The sequence below is a fragment of the Corvus hawaiiensis genome, chromosome 1, assembly GCF_020740725.1.
Source record: "Corvus hawaiiensis isolate bCorHaw1 chromosome 1, bCorHaw1.pri.cur, whole genome shotgun sequence".
Lineage (NCBI taxonomy): Eukaryota > Metazoa > Chordata > Aves > Passeriformes > Corvidae > Corvus > Corvus hawaiiensis.
The window spans coordinates 68,219,981-68,247,131 of record NC_063213.1 but is presented as its reverse complement, the minus strand read 5'-3'; the positions used below and the strand labels follow the sequence as shown (position 1 = coordinate 68,247,131).

The 27,151-nt window shown below is 41.9% G+C and overlaps 1 protein-coding gene across 1 annotated transcript; it reads left to right on the top strand.

The window, feature by feature from the left end:
* The first annotated feature begins 4 nt into the window (after positions 1–4).
* Positions 5–26,231, top strand: LY86 (lymphocyte antigen 86). The gene is made up of 5 exons (XM_048309821.1): positions 5–339; positions 13,890–13,976; positions 15,395–15,523; positions 22,496–22,548; positions 25,486–26,231. The coding sequence occupies exons 1-5, from the start codon at positions 219–221 to the stop codon at positions 25,579–25,581; spliced, it is 486 nt and encodes a 161-aa protein (XP_048165778.1). The 5' UTR covers positions 5–218; the 3' UTR covers positions 25,582–26,231.
* The last annotated feature ends 920 nt before the right edge of the window (positions 26,232–27,151 follow it).

The following is a 27,151-nucleotide window of genomic DNA, read 5'->3' as shown; positions in this document are numbered from 1 at the left end:
AGAAAGCAGAAGTCTAAGTACACGGAAATAACACCCTCCAATTCTGATTAGCCTCTTGTTTATACCACATTATGGGAAGCTGTGGCTGCACTTGCTTGCTTAACCCTTTTGCAGGCACGAATGTTGTAACTCCCGTGTCCCCTGGAGAAAGGAAGGAACACCTCCCTCCAGAGTGTTAGCAAGAGACAGAAGTGATCCTGCAAACTACCACCACCACCATGAAGACATCAAATGCTCTTCTTCTCATCGTAGTCCTGCTTTACATCAATGCCAGCACAGAATGGCCTACGCACACAGTCTGCAAAGAGGACAACTTGGAAATCTATTACAAAAGCTGTGGTGAGATTTTTTTACATTTCCATTTTCCTTTTAGCTGCTCAACAGAGTTGTTCTTATGCAGTGAGTGATGCTTATAAGTCAGGCAATGAATGGAAGGGTTACACTCCAAAACCTGCACTGGGTTTCACATCTAAAAATATTTTTCGTCTTTCAAGTATAGCTGGTTTTGGTTCACATGCTCACAAATCTCACTGTATTTAGAAGATAATAAAGAGGATATAATGTAACTTAATTCAGAATAATAAACCGCTGTGAAAAAACCAGTTTAGCATGAAAGAGACGACTAAGATTTTTATCTTGAAATTAGGTTAAAAAAAAAAATAGGAAGACCCTAGGTCTTTAACTTTTTTACCCCGGGATGAAACAGGCTCTTCAATGCACTGATCTGCTGCTTTCCTAATGTGCGATGAGGCTGTGGTGATGTGCTTTCTTTCTTCCCACTTGGAGTGACAAGGGACGCAGTGTGACAGTGGGAAGGATTCATGTTCTCTGCCATTGCCTCTGTGCTTAGCGAGACTTCAGCCGCAGCCCTTACCAGAGGCATTTCCCAGGGATCACAGGGTTTTGTTTGTTCTTTAAATCTGTAGAGAAGAAAAGGAGCAAGCGACACTGGAATTGACTGAAAATGAATTCATTCAATGGTGCCTGCTTTTCACCTCTTGCTTTGCTGGCCGTATGCCTCTCCTATTGTGTTGATCTGCTTTACAACTGGGACAAAGGGAATTAGATTCACAGACGCCTCATTCATTTTCCGCACGTGATTTGAAAAGCGATTCATGGTAAATGAGCACCCTAGAGTTTGTTTTTCCAATTCATCCAGTTACAAAGGGTTTTCCCGGGGGCTTTTCCTTGCCTGTAGCTTTCATGCGTTTTTGCACACCCATTAAAATAAAGCCAGTGAGGGACAAGAGAAGTAAATAAATATTTGTAATGCTATTCTTTACTGGCCTGATCCCAGGGGACTAAAGTCAGGCTTCACATTCTATAAATGGGTATAACACATTAAGAAAATATTTATTAGATATAGAATACAAACTTTGGTATTATCTTAATTTTAGTAACAATTTATTGCATAAGTGAATTCTGCTCCCTCAACAGGTCTCTGTCAGCATGAGATGCCTTGACACAGAGGCACAGGCTACAGTTTGCGTCAGTTCAGAGTATGATGAATTTGTCTGCTGGCATGTGCCAGTTAAATGATGCTTCTTACTGTGCACATCACTAGCCTAGCTAACAATATGCATTTGTTTAGAGTCATTTGTTTCTGTCACTTCTTTTGGTTTGCCATGAACAGGAAGATGAGAGGTATATTCATTCAGGGGGAATTCACAGCTTGAGAAGCACGAGCCAGAGATCATAGAGGTCAGGTCCCACCAGTTAGAATGGTCTTCTGTTCTCCTGAGTGCAGCTATGTGAGATGAAAAGATTACACAGATAGGGAAACAACGCAAGAATTAAACAAGATTCCCTGTTTGAAGTCAGGTTCCTTGCTGCCATACTGCTCTGTCAGATTAAAGGTGAGGCAACTCACAGCTACCATCAGTAGAGGCTACCACATGTGCAGCATCAGCCCAGGATACACCATCGGTATTGCTGCTGATGCAGTTCATAATCTGGCAGTTTGCATAAAGGAGAAGAACAAAAGGTGTTTGGGGTCGAGCCAAATCATCTGTAGGTGAGGAGGATAAATCCAAGTACACTAGTCTACATCTGCTTCTGAGGAGACACTGTCCTTACTGAGCTCACTGGCGAGCTCACAAAGATGCCCAAGGTGCTGATCACTCTTTCAGGAGAGGGGGAGCTTTGTCCCTACTTCATTTCACTATAAACCATAACTAGACGGGCAGAACATAACTCCATTTTTCATCTGTGTCCTGCCAATTGTTCTCACCCAGGAGGACACAGACTTGTTAGTGTTTTACAAGACCCTTTCCCAACAAACCTTCTCATGACACATTTATAATGTCAGCAAATGTAGAGTTGATATTAGGCAACTGCCCATCCTCTTTAGCTATTTCAGAGGAATACTGCCCCATACATACCTCCAGTCTCAGAAATCCCTTTGGTATTTCTTGCTGCACTGAAAATATCAGAGGATGACCCATTTTGGGGATAACAGGAGCCACAGTAAGGTAACAAGCACAAAATCTTGGGTAACGGACTGCCTGTTGGTTTCAAGAGGGTGAGGATTTCATCTCTAATGTTGTTACTATAGACGCTAGAACGTTATCAGTGAATTAGGATTGAATCAAGTAAAATAAAAGGAGGTTGAGAGAATTTTAACCAAGTACTTCACAACTTGCTTCTGGACCTGAATGTCCTCTATCAACAAATTATTAGAATTCAGTCTGAGCATTTAAAAAGGAGCCAAGTACCCATATTTGCTTTTTCAGATCCTCTCCTATAATGCAGTAAAAATCTAACTAAAGTCAAAAATATGGGCTAATATAACTGTGATTAATGCAACAGAGTTTAGGTGGATAACTGAAGACAGAGAAAGTGTAGCAATCTCCTGTACCCAGGAGTAAGTCGCAATTGCCGGTCACAAGCAATTGTTCTACCTGCACCCTGCTCCTATAGCACATAAGATACAGGCATGCATCAGGCCCCCAGCCTCAGCCCATGCTCTGGATCCTAAAGAAAGCGTCCCCATTCCCACCCAGCCACATCAGACTAAATGTTCTGTAACCAGGACTCCAAGTCAAAAGAAAGGGCTAGACAAGACCCTAGTGATCAGTATAATGCAATTGTAAAGAAGTCATCTAAAAGAAGTCAGACAAAAGTTCTCAGCAGCAAGTCCATGGTGAGAAAATCAAGCTGAGAGACAGGTGGTCTAAAAGTAAAGTAAATAGAGAGTGTGCTGCCTCCTCTATGTAACCACAGGAGACATAACACCGAGACAGTCTATAAATAGCAAGACATTTCCTCTTAGGGCCACTCTTCCTCCCAGGAACAAGTGACAAATATGAAGGAAGATCTCAAATGACCACAAATCACTTTAGAAACCTGGGCAGAGATCCCAAGATAAAAGCAGCACAGGTTAACATCTCTGACTGAGAAAAGAGAACCATAATTGGCAAGTCTATGCACAGACATGAAAAGAACCTGCTACGCAAATGGCCAATTTCTGTCCCTTTTAATTTCACTGTGATAACGCTTTTGATCTTTCCAGCTACATTTTAAAAGACAATTGTCTGCGAAGGGAAGGGCAGGTAGGCAATGGTAACAAAGTGCCCTGGGCAGATTCCAGTGTTATTTGAGTAATAGGCATCCACTTGGAAGTGCAAAGTAGTCAGAGACTACAGAACATAACTCCTAAACACATCTACTAGCATCTGCTTCTAGATCATTCATGTAAAGCCTAATTGTCTTAATTAGCCATGAAAACTTTCTTACTATGTAGTGTTCAAATGGGACCCCCTTCATAGGGGAAAGCGAGTGATTGCTCCTGCAGACACATAAAAAATATTTTTCTTATTATTTTTATAGCTCTTTCTTGAAATGTTAGGTGGGTCTGCACCAACACTTCAGTGCTTCAGAATGCCTGCTTTTGTTTCGACCAGCAAATGCAGACCAGTATGCTTGGTGATTATTTAAGTTCTGCATTTAGTTTAGGACCTGGGAGATTTCAGAGCTGCCCACTCCCTGAAACTGTAGGTTTCTTTACAGTGCAGAAAAGAAGTCTGATAAGGCAGAAGGTTCTAATAAAGGGTATGGACACCATCAACCATTAAGGATTTTGTTTTCTGTGCACTGGAGTAAATAACAGGGAATTTCAGGGAGATCTTCGGAAGGGTCAAAGTAGTAGTATTCAAAGATGACATCTTCAGAAATACTCCCAAGGCTTTATAAAACACTGTTCAGACCACATGAGATTTTTAAATATCATAGACAAACACATTTTCCCAATTAATATCAGATCTTGTTTGCTTTTTCTTCTCTTTTCTCTCTGAAGCAAGGTTAATAGCCATTAAAGTCTCAGGGGAAGGAGCAAATAATCAGTATTCATTTCAACCTCCAGAACCTAAATATGAGATTGGCTGCATCCTTTATAAGTTTTATATCTGTATATCTACAAATTTTTAAAATAATAAAACATATATAGGGATATGGGTAACCATTTGCTTTAATTCATGTCTTCTGCTAGACAAAGAACCAAGGCAATCTGGTCATCTAGAGAATTATTTTTACGTGACAATGCCTCTTCCAAAACAGAGGAAAGTCAGGCTGAACTTATGTCCAATGATCTCCATGTAGGCTTGCATAGTTCTGCGTCACACTTGAAGCAGTGTAATTTCTATAAACCTTTTTCCTGGCCTCCAGTGGTACAGTAGGAGAGGGCAGGACTGCCCACTTCAGTACACACTTGCAGTAGATTGCATTTATAGATAGAGAAACTCTCATTTGTATGGCTTTTCTTTAAATGTGTGAGCTCAGATTTGGATCTCTGTTACAATGGCCCCTTGAACTCAACAGGGTGTAGAACCTGCTCTGGTCACACAGGGCAGTGAAGACATGCTCCTGTTAAACTCTGTATTGAGGGAACTTTTCAGTGCTTAAAATAAAACAAGTGGAGACAGACTAATTAGCTCACAATTTCCTGATGATTTGTCTGTCCTTTTTGAATAGTTTCAGGTTTACTAGGGTCCCCCTCACACACTCATATACCTTCTCCTACATACTGAGAGATCAAAGATACTATTTTTCTTAAATTCCACTTGTTCCTTTTTAAAAAATATACCTGTAACATGTAGCCCTGCTCAATCAGCAATACCAACTTGTAAACAGTACTGTTAAATTGGCATCACTGCAACACTAATTTTACAGCATATCACTTTCTCTTCTGTATGTCAACTACTGTAACTAGTCCTTTTCCCTCCCTGACCACACGCTTATATTCTTTACTAAAAGGATATAAGTAATCCCAGCTTCAGCTGGGAAAGAGAGGTCTGCAAAAAAATTCTCACTCATGCCTCTTCAGGGCAAAAATTATTCTTCTCGGTAAAAAGAGGTTCTTTTTCCATTACTCTTTGGGTTTTTGGCAGACAGATTGAGCCAGATGCTTCTCTTGGACTTACTTATTTATTTCCCTCAAACAGGCTCCAGCAATTGCTTCTGCTTCTAAATTATTTAAAGCCACACGACACTAACTCCCCTCTGATCTTTTGTTGCATAGATTGCTAATGGGCAAACAATCAAAGAATTTAAGAATTCCACTTGAAAACAATTTTTTTGTTTGTTTACTCTGTCCAAGCCCTCTCACTGTCATAGCTTTGCTGTTGTACTCATCCAGTATAACTTACTTATTCCAAGGGGAAGACCAGATGTGTACATGTATATTTCTGGCACCAGATCCTAACAAACTGAAACTATCATCAGAAGCAAGGTAGCATTATTATTAGTGCACATGAAAATCTTCTTTTAAAATTTTGGTTCCTCCATGAATTAAAACTATCTCATCTATTTCATTTTCCACATCTCATTAGAGGATTTAAACTTTCTTTTGCTATGTGAACTCCTGAGGTAGTTCTGAACATCATTTTACCCTTCTTTCAGGGGCGAAGAGTACTTAGTAAGTTTTAAAATATAAATGGCAAAGAGGAGCAGGAGACAGTTTCATACTCCAAGGTGCTCCGGCAAAAACATTATTTTCGGTACCTAGACTTTAAATCTTTCAGTAAAATCAATATTAATGCTTTCAGTGAGACTAGTAGTGGAGAGAATTAACCTCAGCTGAACTTCTCCCACCAGGCTTTAAATTTTCCCATCTAATTTAGTTCTCAGTGGTTTCCTCACAGTGCCAAACTCTTCACCAAATCAATTAAGGTCCTGCACCATGGACTGCAAAAGATGGTTGTTTATGTGTGACAGCCTCTCCTGCCTATCTCCAGCTAATAATTCTAAACTCATTGGCATGTTTTTCACCTACTGACTTTTGCCACATCTTTGGTCACTGTAGCCACTGAGTCACTAAGGTAAATGTAAGGATGAGTGGGAACAATTCAGAGGGCAAGCCATATAAAAATATGTTCTCCCATTTGAAAACATATAGGAGAGACATACCTAAAAATGGCATATTACATTAGTAAAGAAATACTGTGGGCAAGGGCAATACTGTCATTTGCTGTTGGACACTGAATCTGAGTCTATGGAGGGAGCACTCTAATACACTAATCAGGTGAGTCACAGCCATTTTAACAATTTGATAAAAATTTGAGACTAGTTCCTATATTACATAAAGCAGAAATTATCAAAAGGCACATCAAGTGCATGAAGTCAGGAGCAAGAACAAACCACAGCTGATAATAAGTGTTCCTATGCAAAGCTTTTTCTCTAAGCAATAAAACATTGCTACACTTTCTTGACATTGCCACATCATCTCATCTCGAGCCGTCATCAAGGCCTCAAAGTATCTCTGGACCCTACTGTGCCTACAGTTTAGCAAAGAAAATAAAGGCAGGAGATCAGGTGCTCACAGCAATTTAATATCCATTGGGAAAAATATCCAAAGTATTCTAAGAAAAATTAACACCACAAAAATTAAAAAACTATTTCAGCATTATTGTGTGTTGGTGTCACTGTACCAACTTTAAGGAAGCAACCTAAAACTAAGGAGAAACTGTGGCCATGAGAGACAAGACGTCCAAATGCCCTTTACAGATTCACCACGTACCAGATCAAAACCCTTTGATCTGTTCCAGATGCTGCTTTTAGACTCAGGAGAGCTTCTAGTTGCCAAAAGCTAGCATTTTGAAAACTACCACAAATTAATTCAATGCTTCAGTTTCCTCTCCACCTGAAGATGGATGGCTCCTGTCAAATGATCCAGCGGTGATCAGGCAGGTGGGAACCCAGCTAATTTCTTCAGCAGAGGGAGCATGCCATTCCAACTGCAGCTTACTGCCATTCTCCTGTGGTGGATTTAAACCCATCCTGGGAAAATGGGAACATTTAGCCCATTTATATGCTGCTGATTACTGCTCTGTATAATCAGCAGTATAGCTGCTATCCCAGAGCATGGCATGTGTCTGACAGCAGGACAGTTTACAGCAAGATTTGGTTCTGACAAAAGTCTGAAAGTCTGTTGTGAATCCCCAGTCATTCTGGCAAGCACTGATGTCCAGAGATCTCAGTCTCAAGTAGTGCAATATGAAAAAATGATTAAAAAAAAAAAAAACAAAAACACATTGAAGAGGGAAGAGACAGCTCTGATTAGGAATACAAGCAGTTACTGTAAGCATCTTATTCATGCCGTGCATGGTGTTTTCTTACCAACAGAAGAACAAAGACTTTCTCTCTCTAATACAGTCCCTGCTGGGCCCAAATTAATGCAGTATTTTCTTGTTACACTGCTGTAGTTGAAGCCTGCCCTGTCTGCCTTTCTCTCTCAAGCTAACTAGGACAAATCAGGATTATCAAGTACAGATCTATATGTGCTATCTCTCAAAGCCTGCATCTTTCAGTTTTGTCCTCTTAAATAGGCTTGGATAAAGGTTTGTCATACCACACGAAGCACAGAAACCCCCCTTTCCAAATACCACCTCTGGCTAAAGCAAGGAAAGGCTCCAAGAACCTTCAGACACAGCCTCCCGTCAAGCCTCGGCCAACACCTCTAACAAGCCTGCTCTCAGGAAAGGTGGTTCAGGCAGGCAAAGGCAGGGAGAGTCAGGGCATGTCTTTGACAAGGCTGCTTTCTGCATGCTAATGACACCCCCATCCCCAAACACAGCCCTGCAGCTGCATAGGGCTCCTCACACCTTCTGTCTTTACAGGGGCTTCCCTCCACCTCATCACATCAGTCAGGTGCCAGCAAATCTCTTCCTCCCTTCTCCACCTGACATTTGGAGAAGTTTTCTGAGTTACTGTTTCTGAATATTTGCACATTTGGACATCAGTTATACTCGGCAACAAATTTTATTTGAAGTAACAAGAGACAAAATCTTTGTCTTTTATTTAAACTAATTTTGTAAGACACTGAAATCACCTTGCTCCAAAACTAAGGCCGTAAGCACCAGCCAGTAACGCCTGTGCCTTAATCTAACCAAGAAATATGTAACTGCTCTATGCATTACTAGGGTTCAGTATTCTTGAGAGAGGACTGGAAATTATTTAATTTGCATGAACACTTTTTTTTTTAAGTCACATTTTAAGTTTCTTTTGCTAGCGTCCTGGGCTATTTTAGCTTATAGATTACACTGAAACCAACTCTTCAGGCTTCCCTCTACAGCCATGTAAGTTTTATCAGAAAGGAAGCAGAGTTATTCACTCCATTAGACATCTCCAAAAGCTTTGGAGGTTTGGGTTTAAGCAACCTCAGAGACCACAAGCTGATAGCACTGTTTGCAAAGGGAAACTCAAACAGTCTGTAACCTCAGGACGTTAAGGATACATGAACTCTAATCTTCCCTATTCCTTCTCCTCTTTGTTGCCTAAGCAAGCCAGAAAAGTTCAGGTGATAAAACATACAGTGACTGTCTGAACTAGGCAAAAGCCTGGAGCTGGTCATGGCTAAGGTAAATGTCTTGGGATGGAGTATTCTCATGATAAAGTAGACACAGCCAGTGTGAGTCTCACAATTTATTCTGCTCCCCTCTGAACTGAGGGTCACTCTGCCCCTCCCAGACACGTCTGGATGTGGCAGTGGCATGCACTGAAGACAGGCCCAAAGGGAAGTTTATTAAGCTGAAGGTGCTCAGGGCAATGTAGATGCATAACCAGAGAGCTGCTAATTCACCTGATGCTTCTTTCTCGGTACCATGTAAGTAGATTCCACTGTCAAATATAACCTTGAGCATTCAGGTTAATTTATTTAAATAGACATTAAAGGGAAGTTGTTGAATGAATACATAAAGTCTGAAATCCCAAACAGTTCCTCATTCTTTCCCTCTCCTTTCATCACCTTGAATGTTGTAAAGACTAATGGTTTAATTTTATTAAGAGCTCTGAAGGTGAGGAATATTGGGTAATTGCTAAATGTTTCTTCCTTGTGCTAATTTCCATCTCCTCTAGCAGCAGCTTGTCCTTATATGACCGTGGCCAACTGCAGTTATGCCATTTCATTCAATTCTGTGGCTTATCTGCTCCTAAAAGTATTATTTTGAAACACCCAAAGCTTACCAGTTTGGAAGGTCCTCTTACCACTCCAAGGCTTACAGATGTGGACTTTCACAAGCAAAGCTCCTCTGCTTGCTGCTGCTATTCACTCATACCACTGATTTTCATGCTCATATGGAAAAAATGTGATTTTAGAGCAGATTCAGATGAGAGTGAAGCCAGTAGAGGATAGTTAAAAAGATGGGGGAAGGGAGAGAGAAGAATAAAAGACAGAGGCTGTTGAACACCAGCGCAGCAAAATTCCTAGAACAGGTGCTTCCCATCTGTCCTTGCAGTTTCTGTAATGCCCAGTTAGTCATCTAGCAGCTCAGGCTCTGAGGGACATAGCCACAGTGGGTTAGCACATTTTCATTCCCAGCTGTCCGCTTCATCCTGTGCTCTGGAGATCCCCTCCCAAGAGGCTGTAAGGACAGCCCCAGCTTGCAGCCCTGTGCCTTTGTGCACACCCATGTTCAGCAGGGGCAGGAGCCACTGGCCCCACAGCTGCAGTAACCAGGGCACAAAAGGGAGTTCCCATCTGTTGTCCTCGTCACTGAGGCTACACTGCTGTAAATATGTCTGAGCTAATTTACCTATGAACCTTCTGCCAAGAACAAAAGCAGGGAAAAAAACTCTAGAAAGAAAAGTTTGGGAACTCATCTGAGCTTCTAGGCTGTACTACACACACCTGCTCAGTCTTCTAATAAAAACCCAGCCAAACCCATCAGTGTGAGCACCTTGAAATAGTAAGTCAGGCGGAAATCTTGCACTGTGGCACCAGTGCACATGGAAAAACACATCCGAGGTCAATATAGCAACAAATCTCCACCAAGGTACTTGGGAAAGGGTGAAATGGGCAGTGGGATGCATGGGCTCATCTGACACTAAACCATGTAAGGGGTGATCAGTGGCAAGAGGCCAGGTACATCCCAAATTCACCTCTCACAAAGCAGGATTGTACTACAGAAGCCAGTCTTCGGTGCTAGATACAGTTGGGAGCTCAGCATCAGCCACAGTTCAAATAACATGTCTGAAAGATCTTGGAATGCACTGATTGTTTACAAAAGCCAAAGACTTTCCCCTTTCCCAGAGCAGTTGCCTGAAAGATTTAGAACTGCCTAGAGAGAAACTTGAGTCAAAATCCTGCTTCCAGACACCTTTCCTGCTAGCTGTACGTGTGTTGCAGCCCAAGTCCTTCTCATTAGATACACAAAAAATGCCCTTTTCCCCCTCAGTAAGCAGATTTGTACTGATAAACCTCAATGTGTTTGCAAAATTTCCAACAACATTATGAGTGTTGGTGATATATCAAAGCTGAACTGGAAGAGCAAAATCCTGCAACCAGTTAAAGAGTTTCTAGCTTTAATTATGGAAGACAGAGCAGATTGAAGAGAGTAGGTGGAGGGAAGTCTGGGAACATACAGTACTGTGCACCATGAAATGTTGCAGGGAAGTGGAAGGCTGAAGGGCAGCCCCATGTATTTTAGAGATCTAACAGTAAATGTTATTGCTCTGCACATGTGAAAGACATAACATGTATTTTTTTCAGTCTAACCAGCTCACTTCAGATTGAGGCAAACAAGGAAGAATAAGTATTAAGCCTCCATAGGAGACACACAGTGACTCACAGTTGTATATCTGAGATGAAAAACAAAAATGGCAAGTGCCTTGAGTTGCCATTGCTACAGGAGGGACTCCTCACGATTTAAGGAAAGAAGGGTATGGCACAATCCTTTAGTGCATATAAAGCCCAGGTGAATTTACAGACTTCTTCACTTGTCAAGTGGCCAAACCCCACTATTTTCACTAATTTCGTTATAGTAGCAACCTTTCTCCCTACATGTTTGGGAATCCAGACTCCCTGGCACCATAGCTGTAGCAACACAGCCATCCTCTCAATTGATTTCAGCAGGAAGCCCCCATATATGCCACAGTATCTAAGATTGCAAAGTTGGATTGCAAAGTCTGAGCAGGAATTTCCGCAGGGATGGTCAGAAAATTAATTGGGGGTCCTTTTGGCAGCGGAAAATTTTACATTTCTCAGCAACAGAGTAACAACACAAAATCCAAGTGCTCCAATTCACAAATTTTGCTGGAGTTTCTCATGTGAGTGCTTCCACACTCTCCTCTGAGGACCAGACAACACCTCCTGGATATGTGAGGATCCTATGCTGCATCACTAGCAGTACAGTAAAAGACATCCATTCTACGATGCACTATGAAATGTATCATCTGTCAAAGGAGCTCAACCCATAGAAATAAACAGACATCCAAACTAAAATAAGAAGCCCAAGCTTTCCAGAAAGCTTGGTTTCATGAACATACCCTTTCCACTCAGTTACTGATGAGAAATTTTAAACTAAAAGTTCAATTTCTAGCCCTAACACCATGATTTAATTTGTTCATTAAAGTACAGCCTAGTCTCTTTGAAAAGAGAACAGCGTCATATATGTTCCAGTGCCATGTTTGACCATAATTGCCTCTGGAAATTGCAGAACTAACAATTTTAGTAATTTGACAACCAGCCCTATTTGTAGGCATCAATGCCCAAACTGCTCTGAATCTGACAGCTGCTTCCTGAACCTTATCATCGCACCACACACAAAACCAAAGCAAGAGGGGCTCTTGCAGAAGTCCAGAGGCAAGCGGAAACCAAGCCCTGAGAGATGGTAGAAACCAGAGGGGAAGCAGGAGTAACAGTCCTAGAGAAAAGAGAAGTTTGACATGCTTTCCAGCTGTAGCAGGAAACTGCTCTCCTAACTGATTCCAACAGCTTCTGAAGCTGCAAAAACAAAGTTGGAACTGACAGGAATAAGAAAAAAGAGGAAAGACAACCTTCTGACTCTGGTGACACTTGATAAACAACTCCAGGCACTACCTTTTTGTCCCAAGCAGATTATGCAACTGCAGAGACTGCTTTAGTGGCGTGGAGGAAAAAATCCAGCACAGGGACACAGAGCTGTGGGAAATACTAGTGTCTTTTATCTCCCTCCTTTGAACAGTTATTTTCATTTACCAGAATTTAGGGCTCAGGGACTCCTTTAGACCACGCTGATAATCTGTGGGTTCACAAAGCCTGGCTTAGTTAAAGCCCTCCAGGTCCTCTCAACACTTTCATTCCATCTGTGATCCCCTCTAAGCAATCAGGTTTTGGTCACACAGGCTGCTGTTTGCCAGCTGCTACAGCTGTGGGGCACTGCTGCAAAAACAGAGTGAGACTATAGGGATGCTGGCTCAGCCTCACAGAGGACGCTCGTGACTCAAGTTTCACCACAGCATCAAAGGAAAATTCTCCCAACCTGTTATTTTCAACTCAGTGAGAAGATTAGCTCAGGCAACAATAACTTAGAAACAGAACTCCGTTCCCAAGCCTACATTTGTCACTACCAGATCTGTGTAAACCAAGAAGCCTATGGCTGCTTCTGCGCATGCCACAGTTGCTTCTATTTTTTCCACAGAGAACAATGTTGGATGTACAAGCTGGCTGTGGAAAGCCATAATGAGGGACAAAACTATGCCTAGAGCAAGGTTTGAGGCTCAAGGTATTTTTCCAAACTGGCCAAATCTTTCCCCTCCTGCCACAGCTTTGGAAAACGCTTGCACATTCTATTGGTTGCGGCAGCTGAGCTGTCAGTGGTTGCTGCTGCCTGTCACCAGAAAGTGACACGTCAGCAAGCCTTCAGGCACAGCATCAAGTCTCATGGAGTCTAGCAACAAAGAAGGCGGAAGTGGTAGGAAAACAATTATGTTTTTACAAGAGTTTTAGAGTTTTTGCAGAGAAAAAGATACTGTAGAAACTGGAAAGAATCACATTAATGGCAATTGTAAGTCAAAGGCTCCCTTTAGTCCCACAGCTCTGCTGAAGTCTCCCAGAAAAGGAGAAATGTAGAATATTTTCTGGCTTAGAAATATCACAGGATGATGGACTCAGCAAAAAGTACTGCAGTATCTCATTTAACACAATTTAATTTTCAGTTTTGGACTTTCCATCCCACTCCAGAATTCAGTCTCCCAATCAGCTTCACCAAGCCATCTTGTGATACAAGTTAATTAAAAAACATCTTCATGACCAATTGCTCATCAGTGCTGAGGAAGGTATGGCAATGTGCAGAGTCTGGGAAGAGCTATTGTTCTGAGACTTCACCATTGAATAAGTATTGACTACCCACCACTGCGCAGAGCTTGGTTCATTTCTTTGAACTTGCTTCATTTTCCTACAGAGTAGATTCTAGCCTCACAGAGGTTATCATCTGAGTGTGCTTCAGACCAAGGGGGCAGGAAGGATAGAAGTAGCTATTGAACACAGGGTATGGGAGCTTTGAGCACTTCTTGGAGAACTTTTAAAGAATGTTTAATTTGTTTTTTATAACACTTCTGTATTTTATTGTTTTTTCCTGTACAGTCAGTATCTCATTGAAGATACAACTTGTAACTCACTGTTTTGTGTCTTGAAACAGATCCCCAGCAAGATTTTGCTATCAGCATTGACCATTGTTCTGATATCACAACCCACACCTTTAACATCAGAGCTGCAGCAGTCCTAAGTAAGCGAATTGCTATTTTCTCATGCCGTACACAGTTAATTCACGTGTGAGTGCTGGTATTAAGTAAGCAAGGGTGACAATCTCCTGTAAAATATGAATGGGCTTCATTTCTTACAAATTTTAGGATCTGTGCAGGGTTACTAAAGTGTCAGTTCTGTTATCAGCTCGGCCTCAGACTTCGTGTGTCACCCTAAACAGGTCATATCAGCCCTCAGCCCCCATTCTGCTCTTCATTTGTACACATGGAGAGCCAAGGGGGGGCTGCTCTAGAGCTTATCTTCTTCATAGCTAAGTCTCCTGCGGAGAGTCTCATTGAATGAGACAGCTCCAGCACCCACACTCTTGTGTCAGCACAAGCAGTGCTCACCAAAGTGCCAAGGCTGTGACCCTTGCAGGTAGGGGACCGAATGGACTCCCACAGAGCAACGTGGGGACACCCCTCTGTCCCTCCTGGGCATACTGAGAAGTGTGCTGGGAAAGTGCTGGCCTGAGGCAACAGTCAGGCAATCAGTTTGCCACCTGCACTAGCTGAAATTATACCTTTCAGCACTTGACTGATCAGCAATAAAAGATAAAAACTGGGTGCACAATTAGCAAGTTATTAGCCATAGCTTGCTTTATGATTCTCTCACAGGAAAGACACCTCTTGCAAACCTGTTGTCCCCAAGCTCACCTAGATCCTCTACTACCAGAGCATAAATATGAAAGTGCTGCTGTACACTCTTGGTGCTGAAAATAAGTTTGTGTGACAACTGTCTTTTAACACCTGGGAATGCTTCCTTACATGCAAAAGGTCTTCCTTCCTGTGATATATGCTGTCAATTTGTCCAGGGAGCATCAGTTTTCAGGTGGCTGCAAAGGTAAACAAGCCTGCAAAAATCACATTACAGCCATTTGCAAATACTTTTCCCATGAATCAGAGTACAGGACCTCCATCTAAATCCAGTAGCCTCTCTGGCTCTGCCTGTGTTAGCAAGCCAGGCACAAGCAGGCAACCTCCTACCACTGCCAAGCTGCTGTGCTGGTCCCTGGCACATGTCTGGCTCAGACCAGCTACTGTTTTCCCAAGCAGCAGTTACTGGTTGCTCCCAGGGCCCCATTGGATATGATCCCTCTTCTAAGAGCACAAGAAAAGTTTAGATGTAAGGACATGAGATTTGCTGTATCATTTGACCTCAGAGTCAGAAAATGGTCATGGGCATAGTTTATTTAGCAATCAAGATAACTGCTATTATGTCCCCTGTCATATACCTTGAAGAGCCTAAAGACCTGTTCCTGAAGAACAAATTTCTATGTATCAGGAGTCCTCAATGAAGACAAAACATCTAATGGCTCAAACAGCTGGGAGGAAAAAATAGAATCTTTTTTAAAATAAAGCAATAAACCTGTTTGAGCTCTCTTTTCTGCTTTGTGTGTAGGCCACAGCATCAAGGAACTCTATGTCAAGCTGGACATGATCATGAACAGAAAGACCATCTTAACCTACTCAGAGACACTTTGTGGGCCGGGTCATCCTAAGCTTATTTTCTGTGGAATGAAGAAAGGAGGTAATTTAGGTTGCACTCAGAGTGTTTGATGGCTACTGAATACTCCAAGCAGGATGCACCCGCTGTGCTGCTGACTGCACCAATACATCGTAATGTTCTGTTTACTTCACCAGCATGTTAATGGGTGACAGGAACACAGTAGGACAGAGACATTTCAATTTAAGGGCCTGCTTTGCCCCCCAACCTGTTTGTTTTCTTTACTTTTAATCACAGAACATTGCACGCACATGGGATTTCAAGTCCATTAAAAATAACTGTGGTTATGTGACCCTCATCCAACAGCAGAGAGGTTCATAAGCCCTATTTAGAGGCACGTGGTTGTCATGTGAGCAAGAAGTATGAGAAAAATAAAGGCTAGTTCTGTAAAACAAATGGCTGAGCAAACAAACACGTTCTGAACATATTCTTCTCTATTAAGCAAGTCACACTTCCTGTCCTTAAAGGCAATTCTTTAATCACTATGAGGAAATATGCTTGAATAAGGATATTTGGAACAAGATAGTATGTGCTACCATCTATGGTTTGCATCTTGTTTCTGTTCAACTTGTGCCTGTGCAGCAGTCAGATGAATTCAGCTCATGCCAGTCACACTGCCAGCTGGTGAAGACTTGCTCTAGCTGGTTTAGAGCACTATTAGCTGCCCCCAGAAAGCAGGCATCTTTGGGCCCAGGTGAGCCTGGGCACCTCAAGGCCCCTTCTGCCACAACCCAGGCCAGGCAGTGCCGAGTAAGCTGTGCCGTGTCTGGGAGAGCTATGGTCATGCTTCTGGACTGCAGTGGCCATATATCCAGTAATTTTTAAATCCCTCTTACATCATGATCATCTCTTCAGGCTGATTTTATAAAAAAAAACTGTAGAGCCACAGAGATGTTTGAGTTGTTACAGCACCAGCTAGTTACAGAAGCTCTGCTTTCGTTCCATTCACTTGCATCTTCAAGCTGATAACACTGCCATAATTCATGAGCAAGGGCTATGAGTTTAAAGACCATGCACAGCACTACTGCTAAGACAGCCCCTGGAAAATCACTAAGACATTTCACACTGCACAAAACTATCACAAAGAATAATAGAGAAATGCTGCATGAGCAACCAATTATGTAAATCCTGTAAGCCAGATACAGAAAAAAATTAAATTCAGAAGTTTCTTCAATTGTGTATTGAATTACAAGAGGAAAAAACCCACCCACAGACCTACTGAAAAACTATCTTATTCTGATGAAGTACTAAATAACATCCTTTAGTGAATACATTAAGGAGAAGTAGAGTCAATCCTGAGCTGAGCACAAACTGCTACTCACACATTAAGCTACAAAGCCAAAACCACCTGGGGTTTCCAAGTCTCTTAATCTTAAGATGACAGGTGATTGTTTCCGCTAATTGAAGTACATTATGATATAAACACATAGTTGGTTGTTTAAATAATACTATATATCTTCATTTAGAAGCATCTCTACTTTAGTGCAAAGGCCTCTGCCATGCACTTTTTAATACACACTCTCTCGTTCAGCAGCTGGTTTTATGTAGTAATTAAGTCACAGTGGGGAAGAAGTGAACTTTCTCAGACAGGTTCAGACTGAAAATGTGGTATTTCTTAATTAGTTGACAGTTGAATCTAACCCATGTTTTAGGATGCAGAATTGAGCTGAAGACCAATTTAAGGCAGTTCAGGCAAAATTTACCACATTAGCACAGCTGTAAATCTGACCTAATGCCTATGCAGGAAGGACAACGTGAATGGCCAAGTATGCATGCTACTAAGACACAGGAGAGCAGAGAGCCCTTTCAACTGAAGCTTTTCATGGAGACCCTCTTCTTCCCTGCTGTATGGGCAACGTTTCCAACATCTGGCCAGACCTGACCTGAGTTTAAATATACTTTCACACAGAATTTGCTTGCCTTTCACAAGGAGGCCAAAAATTGCCTGCTCCTCCCTCTCCCAAAATTAGACAAAACATCATCCTTCTACAGATCTTGTTGATCCACTCACTGGTGAGGAAAAGCACAGCAGAAATGACAAGAAAAAGAGACTTATAAGAGCCAGATGTGGCAAAGTCTTAGTTGTTTGAGAAAATTTTTCTTTTTTTCTTTATTTATATTTGCTCTTCTATAATGCTACAGTTTTTTCATGACTGGAAATACTCTCTGTGCTGGAAAGACTTAATATAGCTGGAGGTTTCATGTTCATCATAATCACATAGTATTTACTATTTTTGTTAAGCAAAGGTCATATCTGGCACTGCTCACTCAGACTCATAAATAGGATTCCAAGATCTTTCTTTTAGTTATATGTCTGTTGTGAAGTTGTTAGCTCAAAGTTTGCAAGGAAATTGGCCATTGTCTGTTTAGGAACAATAACAACAAGATTGCTAAATTCTTTGTGGCATAACATGAACTCAGGCCTTCCTCTTTTTCAGTAGGAAGTGCTGGTTATTCCCCATTTCCTCCAAAGAAAACAGTTACATAAGATTTAACAGATTTCCCAATGCAATCACTAAAATCAGAGTAGAAGACCTACCAGGGTAATGTTAAGCAATGTGCCAACCACAACTTGCAGGCTTAAACAAAGCTACCTGACAAAAAGACAGCCACATCCTCTGCAAGTTTTCTTTCAGGCTCAACTGACAGAGCCACCATCAGAGCACTTGCACAATTCCTTGTGTACCCTCCCAAACCATAGAAAAACCCCCACCTTTCTTCAAACCTCCATTCTTTACATTATTGTCCCTTTCAGTAGGTGCTACAGTGAGCGAGTTTCTAAAACAGTATTTGTGAATAAAAGTAGAGAACATAACATGAATTAAAAAACTGGCTATCACATTGAGAATATAGGTAGCTGTTTCTGAGAAAGCAGCTATACCACAAAGCTAGTTCTTTGGGCTGACACACAATGCCATCTTGCTTAGCCCCTTCATCTGACCTTTCCCTCACCAGTAAAAAGAGCAAATGTTTCTCACCTGGCTATATATTTATATATGTTTTTCCCACTCAACTATACATCTATAGCTGGCAGTTATTCACATCATTCCTACATCCACAGCACCCACAGAAGCTGTGTCAGTTGCATGGGTGCAAGATCGTGTCCTAGAAGAACTCCAACACAGAGCATTGAAGTTCTAAAAATATTTAAAACATAGAAAAAGGAAGAGGTGGGTGCAGATGTACAGGGCCTTTATATAGTACAAGAGTGTGAGAACTCATAAAGATTTTCAGTGAAAGGAAGATTTGAGAAAGAGGAGTGAGAATTTCATTGTAGGTGTTTAGTCAGGAAGGAGAGGCTTCTTCATGATAAATGATAACTAGTAATTTGAAGTAATCCTCAGGAAGTTCTTACTTACACATTTGAAAACTCTGCTTCAGACTGGAAGCTACTAAAGGCCCTCTCACTAGCAATGAAAAGGACTAAGTTACTTTTGGTAAAAACAACAGAGAAAAGCTGCTACAAAAAATACAGTAGTATCACCTTGATTCAGTGGTACATTAGAAATATTTTCTAGGCTGCTCTATAGAAATCGCCTCCAGGTAAATCTATAAGAAAAAGGGCTGACAGCACATCACTGATGACAGCATGCTTGACAAGTACCATAAACTACCAGCAGACCAAAAAAGAAAAAGGGGAATATTTAATTGGAAAAATGCACTCATGGTTTATGCTCTTCCAAATGCGTGAGCATTTTTTGCAACCACATTTGGGCTTTTCTCTAGGAAGACCACAGAACTCTTCCAATGAGATAGGCTCAGTGTTTGTGACAGCTACACTTACTGCAGCAGATGTGTTCATCCTCTTTCAATGGAGGAATGTTAAAATGTATGAATATATGGAGAAAAAATGTGTATGAAGGATGCTGTAATAAACTGCAGTCCTTCAAGCCTTGGAGGATGTTTACACTTCTGGAATTATAGCAGAAATCCTCATGCAACTGGAAAACTGAATGGTCTTTGAAAAGCCTGATCCATTGAGAAGGTTTCCATGGTCCAAAGTGAATATGAATTATAAAATTCAGCAGATTGATGAATCCATAGTATTTCCTGACAGGTCTCAACTAGCTGAAAATGAAAGCTGCCCTTGCTTTCCTATAAGGAAATACTTTCAAAGCAGCATAGTTTCCCCCTCCCCATTGAAGCAAGGAAGGTCGCAGGAGTTTTCCAAAGGACTGGTTACAGAACCACAGAATTGTTGAGGTTGGAAAGGACACTTGAAGATCACTTAATCCAGTTCCATCTACTTCAAGCAGGACCATCCGACAGCCAGTTGCCCAGGACCACGGTATTTAGATATATCCAAGGATGGATGCTCTACAACCTCTCTGGGCAACCTCTGCCAGTGCTCAGTCACCCTCACAGTAAAAAAAGTCTTTCCTGATGTTCAGGAGAAACCTGTGTTTTAGTTTGTGCCCACTGCCTCCTTGCCCTGCCACTAGGCACCAGTGGAAAGAGCCCGGCTCCATCCTCTTTACAATTCCACTTCAGATATTTGTACATATTGATGTACTGTCCCCTAATGTTTTTGTTCTCTAGGCTGAACAGTCCCAGCTCCTTCAGCCTCTCCTCATTGGAGAGATGTTCTAGTTCCTTAATCATATCAGTGGCCTTCCACTGGAATCTCTCCAGTAGCTCCATATGACTCAGTTGTGGACCACTTCAAGACCCATGGTTAGAAAGAGCTAAATAAGGGTAAAGTTGAAGCATAACGCAGTAAATGTGGACCTCAAACTGGACATGCAGCACCTGCTGCTCTGCTGTTGAAGGCTCCTTGGAAAATAATACAGCCCATGACAGTGATTTCTTTGATAACTGAGCAAAAGCATAGCTACAACACATCAGAGCAATCAAGGAAAACTTCTCAGAGTGGGCTGAGGCAGAGCCCTGAGACTGCATTCATCTAGTTACTTTATCACAGTGAAGTTTGTGGGGAAAAATAGCTTCTACCTACACTAGATGAGAGATTAGCATTGCCATCATTTCAGAAGCAAATTTATGGCCTGATGACACCTACTTCATTTTAAAATACAGGCTTTGCAGAGCCTGAATGCTGCATCTATGTTTTTAGATTCTGAATGGCTTTCTGAGAGGCTAGATGAGATCCTAACAAGCCACATGATCCAAGAGAAGCTTCCATGTCCCTGTGCAGAAGGACTTTGGGGCAGGGTGATTGTTCACAGCCCAGTTTCCTCTCTACTCTCCTCTGCTGTCATCCAAGATCTGCTAGGCTGTGAGTTGACTAAAGAAAAGGTAGTCCTACGAGGCTCTCTACTGAACATAAGGACACACAAAGCATGAGCTCCACCACTGCATTGTCCACACCACCCTGAGGGGGACCCAATATGCCTTAGCTCATATCGACATGCAGAGCTCAAGTCCCAGGGGAGTCACACATCACCTAAGTTACGCAGCCTGCAGTGCCTTTAATTCCCATTTAGACTATTAAAGCTGTGAACTGAGAGGTGGGCTGTACGGTATTTTTAAAACTTTTGAGTCACTGCTCCCTGCAGTGGAGATGTGTCAGACTCCTGAGCTCTTGCTTCGTGCACAGAAGCAAGTGGCGATGGTGACTGCTCTGTGAAAACAACAAGACTTCTTGGTGTCCACATGAATTAGCCAGGGATGCAGGGGGTAATCAGTACAGTAGAATTTCTGTAGCACAGTTGATCAGTTTGAAATTGACAAGCCAAGACGTACTTATTCTGGTTTTTTAGGGCAACACTGAGTTGTTTTGCATCTTCTCCACCTCCCAGGATCACCAGGGCTTTACATTAAACAAACTTCTCATTAATGCAAAGGTGTAGAGCATTGGTGATATCTCAGGTTTCTCCTTTTTCTAGTTTATCTTATTGTCATGATTCTTTCGTATAATTTTGTTACAAGACTACATTTAATATCATGTGTGGGAAGAACTTTTGTGGACTGTTTTCCAAGTCCATGCATGGAGAGATGGACTGTACAACCTAAAGATGCTTTTATCCAACCTTTCACAAGAAGCAGTTTAAACCAACAGTGAGAATAGACTAAAACAGCTCTCTAGAAGTGACAAGCATCAAAATGCCAGCACATACTCATATAAACATGATGAAACACTTACTCCTCTGTCACTGTCAAAGTAAAGAATATTTCATGACACCTACAAAAGAGAATCCTTAAACAGTTCTTAGACTTTTTCATTACTTGTGTGGGGCAAGTTGTGCAAGGAATTCTGAAATACTGAAACATCTACAAGTTTTATTTTCAGTCAAGTCTGCACAGTTTGGCCCAATAAGCTATGAAAAAGTAGGAGGAACTGCAGAACAGCTTGCTAATTCTCTCCATTAATGCCAAAGTTGCCCTTTCTTCAACAGCCAAGAGCAGGCATGCCTCGCATGATTAGGGAGATGGGGATTGGAAGGTGGAACTCCCAGGCTCTGTTCCAGTCACTAACACAACTTGTGATGACTTTAATACCTCATGTAACTTCTTGATGAACGCTCCCTCAGCAGAGAGACAGACATGTTCTTTTTACTTTAAAGTCATGTTCAGCAAGTAGTCAGAAGTCCACACCTACACAAACATTCAGCTCAGATTGGTTTTTCTAAAAGTTACCAAAACATTACAGTTCAACTACTGCAGCTGCAGGTGTTTAATAGTTCCTGCTAAAGGACTTGAGCCTGGCAGTCCCCCTCATCCCCTTCCATTTGCAGGATGCATGACAACATAGGAACGCCCACCTGGCTGTGCAAAGACATGCCCCCCCTTTTCCATTTAGATGGGTTGCAGATGCTCCTTGAGACCAAGCTCTTCCTTGCTTTCCCCATAAGGCCGTATACCTTCTGATATTTCCCTCAAGAGGGCTGTTGCAAGACTGCCTATGGAGCATTTTGCAGCTCCATAACACTTGTCACCAGAGGCTTTGAAATGCCATTACAAAAAAAGCATCTATGATCAGCTGCCTCTTTCCTTCATGTGCTGCATGTCTAACCATCCATCACCACTGTTGCTTTCCAGAGCACTTCTACTATGAGGGACCAGTCACACTGGGAATCAAAGAAATCCCTCAGGTAAGTTGGTTACAGCTGTGTTCCCAAGCAGAAGGGCTTTCCAGATGAGGTATGGTCAGAGGACTACCAGCAATTACACCAGCACATTTTTTTTTTACACAGGCTTCCCCAGCTGGCACGCTGGATCTGAGAGTGTTTTATATGAATAATCCTTTTCAATATGAAATTAAGTGGCTTTGCTTATAAAGAGTTACAGAGGCACTACTATCCAGAGACAAAAGGTTTTTTTCAGGATAGCTGATCTCCTGTACCACCATTAAGTCAGATGGCCATAGAGTTCTTTAGTAGGCTCTCCCTCTCTTACTCTTAAAATAGCAAGAAAAGAAGCAGTTCCAGAGGACTCTCAAGAGACCAAGGCTGCAATTTTGCTTAGTCCTTAGTGAACGGAACAATTTGGAGAGGCTCCAAATCCTCTCAGGCATCCTCTCTGGCTATAAAGGCACTTTAGATAGCTATTGCAATTGACTGTGTTCCACAGCACATACATGGTGTCAGGCAGAGAGACCGAGGTCTTCTAGGTGGCAACTGAAGGTACAAGTTATTAGGCCAAGAACACTTTCTCTGGATTTATGGAGCCTTAAAATAAGAAAATAATTTCTTAGGAAGGTGAGAAAACAGGCAGTACTCTAGGTACTGCTCTGAATTTCCTGGTCATCCATTACAGATGCTTTTTACTGGCAGCCTTCTCCACACACAGCTAAGTCTCCTAGAAGTTCAGCTGAATCACACTGCAAATAAAGATCTCAAATGCTGAATGCACCAGTCTCTTAACCAGGCACAGCATGAAGATCTATTTGGTCAGTACGTAACAAAGGAGTTTTTAGAGACATAGAATGAAGAGATTGGATTGAAGGGAAGAAGGCAAGGTCTTTGATTATCAAGGCATCTTGTTGAGAATGTGGCAAAGAAAGGATCACAGCCATCACTGCAAAAGCATAGAGTTCAGGTGGTCAGTCAAATACTCCTTAGATTTACTCAGAGAGGCACAGCATGAGCTCTCAGTTCTTCAGCAGCAGACATAAAACATATGTCAGAGGCTCAAAGGTGGGGTCTGGGGTCTGCTCAGCACTGGATTGCTCCAGGCAGGAAGAGAAGACAGGATCAGAACAGGGATACAGAACAAAGACGTGAGTCCCAAAGAACCGGGCTTGCTGAGACCTGCAGAGGTGATAACGAGGATAGCTGGCTTCAGGGAGGATCAAGCTTCTGTAAGCACTACCAATCTCATATGTCTCAATCTTCCCTTGGTGATAGCACCAACCACAACCTTCATTTTCCCAAGGCTTTCACACAGGGAGCTGGACCCCCTTTACGCAGGCTGTTATCCCACCCTAGCCAGCCTAAAGGCTATACCTAGAGATGCCATGTTGAGCATGTCTTTTGATGTCTCACACAGGAGTGCCTGAGCTCACATCAATCAGCCTCCTGCTCCAGGAGCAGCTTTACTAACATACTTACGTAGTAAAGCCTCAAGACAAACTGAAGAATAGGTCTTTAAACCAAGAAGAAGCCCTAGAAACATGCATGCAGACCAGTAAAACTCCAGTTCTGGGCAAATTAACTGAATTTTCAACTAGTTTCTAGAGCCAGGAACTTCAGGACTCTTTTAATAACAATTTTTCACCACAAGCAAAAAATTATTCTGAAGGAGAAAAAAGAAATAAGCAATGGAAATTAGTTATTATGAAGTCCTTTATTATGAATTAAACTACAAGCTTTTAGAGAGTTAATGCACTTGTGAGAAAGGGAATAGGAAGCCACTTTAGTTAATTAATCAATCAGGAAAATAACATCATCCCCCTGCGCTGACAAAAAGGAATTATTCCAAACAGCCATCGTCTTCTGCTCATTGCAAAGGACAACCTCATTCAAGAAGCGTGAGGGATGTTTGCACAGTCCACACAGGAATTACAAGCAGGCTCTATTCTCAAGAGCATGCTGCCATTGGGCCTCTCTCTAAATTTAGATTTCACTCCTAACTTGAACCTCTCTGTGAGGATACAGGCCAGATATTGCTTTAGAAATCCCATTGTAAAAGGCAAATGCCAAGAAACCTGACTCATTCTAGCCATGCCTCCTCCTGCTCCACAGCCAGAAGGGCTCTAAACAGGGCAAGACCATTCTGTGGTTCAAAGCCAGGAGGACAGTGCTGCCAGCCTCTCCTACCCCACATTTTGTTCCCCTCCATGCTCCACAAAAAAAAAACAGAAATAATTACTGCAGTGCCAGTAATATACAGTGAATAAAATCTAGTTCACCTCTTCTTCCAAATCTGTTAAATAAGCCTTGTCACCTCCCCTGACCAGAGCTTCCCCAAGTGTCTGGAGAGAGCCATTTTGACCAAGACAGCCATGGCTTCTTTAAGGTTCAGATGTTTTCTGCGCTGTAATGACATAAGTTCTCCCTAAAGCCTGAATTCATAATTTCAACTACACAATTGGAAATTAGACTACTTCTTTTATTATATAGGAATTCATCATAGATTGAGTCATCTATACACACACTTCCCCCAATGGGCTCTGTTATAAAAATTCATATCAATAACACTGAACAAAAAGATACATGGAAGAGAAGTGCCAGAGAACTTAGTACTTCTTTTTCCAGTTACTAAACAGGACAGGCCATGTTGTGCTTGCTCATAAGAAACATGAGAAGTTACACAGATTTGAAGGGATTTTTCATGCAGCAAAACATTTCATTCCCCTTGCACTGTTTTAATTTTCAGCTTGTGCTGTCAGCATTGATATCTCTGAGGAGAGTATTTTGGCAGAAAATATGGGCATGTCCTTTACCACCTCTGAAACATTTGGACCAGAAAGGTTTTGGAGGAACTTGATGGGGAAAGCATTATTCTGCTTCCAGAAAGAGGAGCTAGAAACTTAAGCAGTTATATACTACTGATGGACTAATCTCTTGCTTTGCATTTGTCTCATACAGGGAGATTACACTCTTTCAGTAAAGCTGACTAATCAAGATCACGTCACTGTCGCTTGTGCAGATTTTACTGTGAAAAATTATTTAGACTATTATTAGCAGCAAACCAATTTCATGAAAGCTACAGACTACCAAAACTATTCAAGCCAAGTAGGCTGTTTGCATGCTACAATGATTCTGAAGAAAATAATCCTCGCATGGTGATTCTGATGGTGTTCCTCTTTATAATTTGCTATTTTCAAGAAGTTACTAGATCCTCTAGTGGTAATTTTATCTCTAAACACACACTGTAGCCTACTTTTTCCTTCTAATACATACAGCTGTAAGAAGAAAGTATCCAACACCAACACTCTCATCTTAGGATGAAAATAGCATGAGGCAGAACAGGCGAGAGCCTAAACACTTTTTTGCAGTAAGTTATGGAGGTATCCATTTCTAACACAGGCTAAAAGATGACTTTCATATATATCACACATTATGCAGTTACAGAACTCAACATCTTAAATCTTCTCTGGAGCCTATCTGGAGATTCCACTAGCACAGCTTTTGTTATAACCACAGAACAAAAGCAAATAGGATGAGCGTGCCTTTTTTCCAGTGATCAATGCCCTGTCACTGGATTCATATCACCCTCGTCTTTTGGAGTTTACCTGGAATTTTTTGTTCCATAATGTCTTTCAAGTGATGTGTGAATCATTCTATACCTAGGCTATGTGCTCTTCTTGCTTCTCAATAAATTCATAATGAAAGACTGGTTTTTCTCCTTTTTTGTCATGATTCTAGGCTCTCTCCAAAGTTTAAGGGGGGAGGGGGAAGGGGATGATGAGGGAAACAAGTTCAAAGAGCACACTTTAAGTAGGAAGTATCAGTCATGTTTACGTTTTATATTCACAGAGGACAAACTGTTCCTTGCTTTGAAGCCCAGGAGAAGTAACACAAATTATATTCCAAGTGCAGCACATCCCCAAACCATCTCATTCCAGAAGCCTTTGTAGCTGGCATAGCTGATGGGTAAATAGATAACCAAGCACAGGGCAGCACATGGGATTAGAATCTTGGGCTGGAGAGTGTAGAGACCTGTTTGTGATCCTGCCCTGGAGTAGGGTTATGATTTGGAAAGGTATGGGCAGGAATCAGAGACACAGGAGGCTCCTGGAGCTGAGCACAAGTTTACAAAGGCTGGTGACCAGCATTGGGCTGCATGCCTCATGTCGGTGAGGTTCAGCATGTACAGCTAGGGCAGCTGTGCCTCACATCTGCCCACCCAGGAGCTCTGACATATGGCCTCCATCCTACACACCCATATTCTGCAGCTCAAACAAATTCCTGAGCAGCCAAAGAATCCCTGGTGCACAGATGACCAACACCTCAGACCAGCCAAGAGCTAGCAGCAAGGGAGAGTCTCTTGTTTTCTTCTTGTGCAGCAAAACTCTCACCTGCTATCCCAGCAAAGGAGAGCAAGTCTGAAACCTGCTCACACAGGGAGGCTTACCGCAGCTGAACGTGAACCAGCAAGCATACAAGATGGGATAGAACACATGTAATACACTTCAATTTCAGCCCATTTCTATTATACCCTGGTTTGGAGAGGGAAAAAAGAAGAGAAAAGAAGGAAGGCCAAGGTGTTTGTCACAGCTTTGACCGCCACTCCCCAAATCAGGGTTCAAAT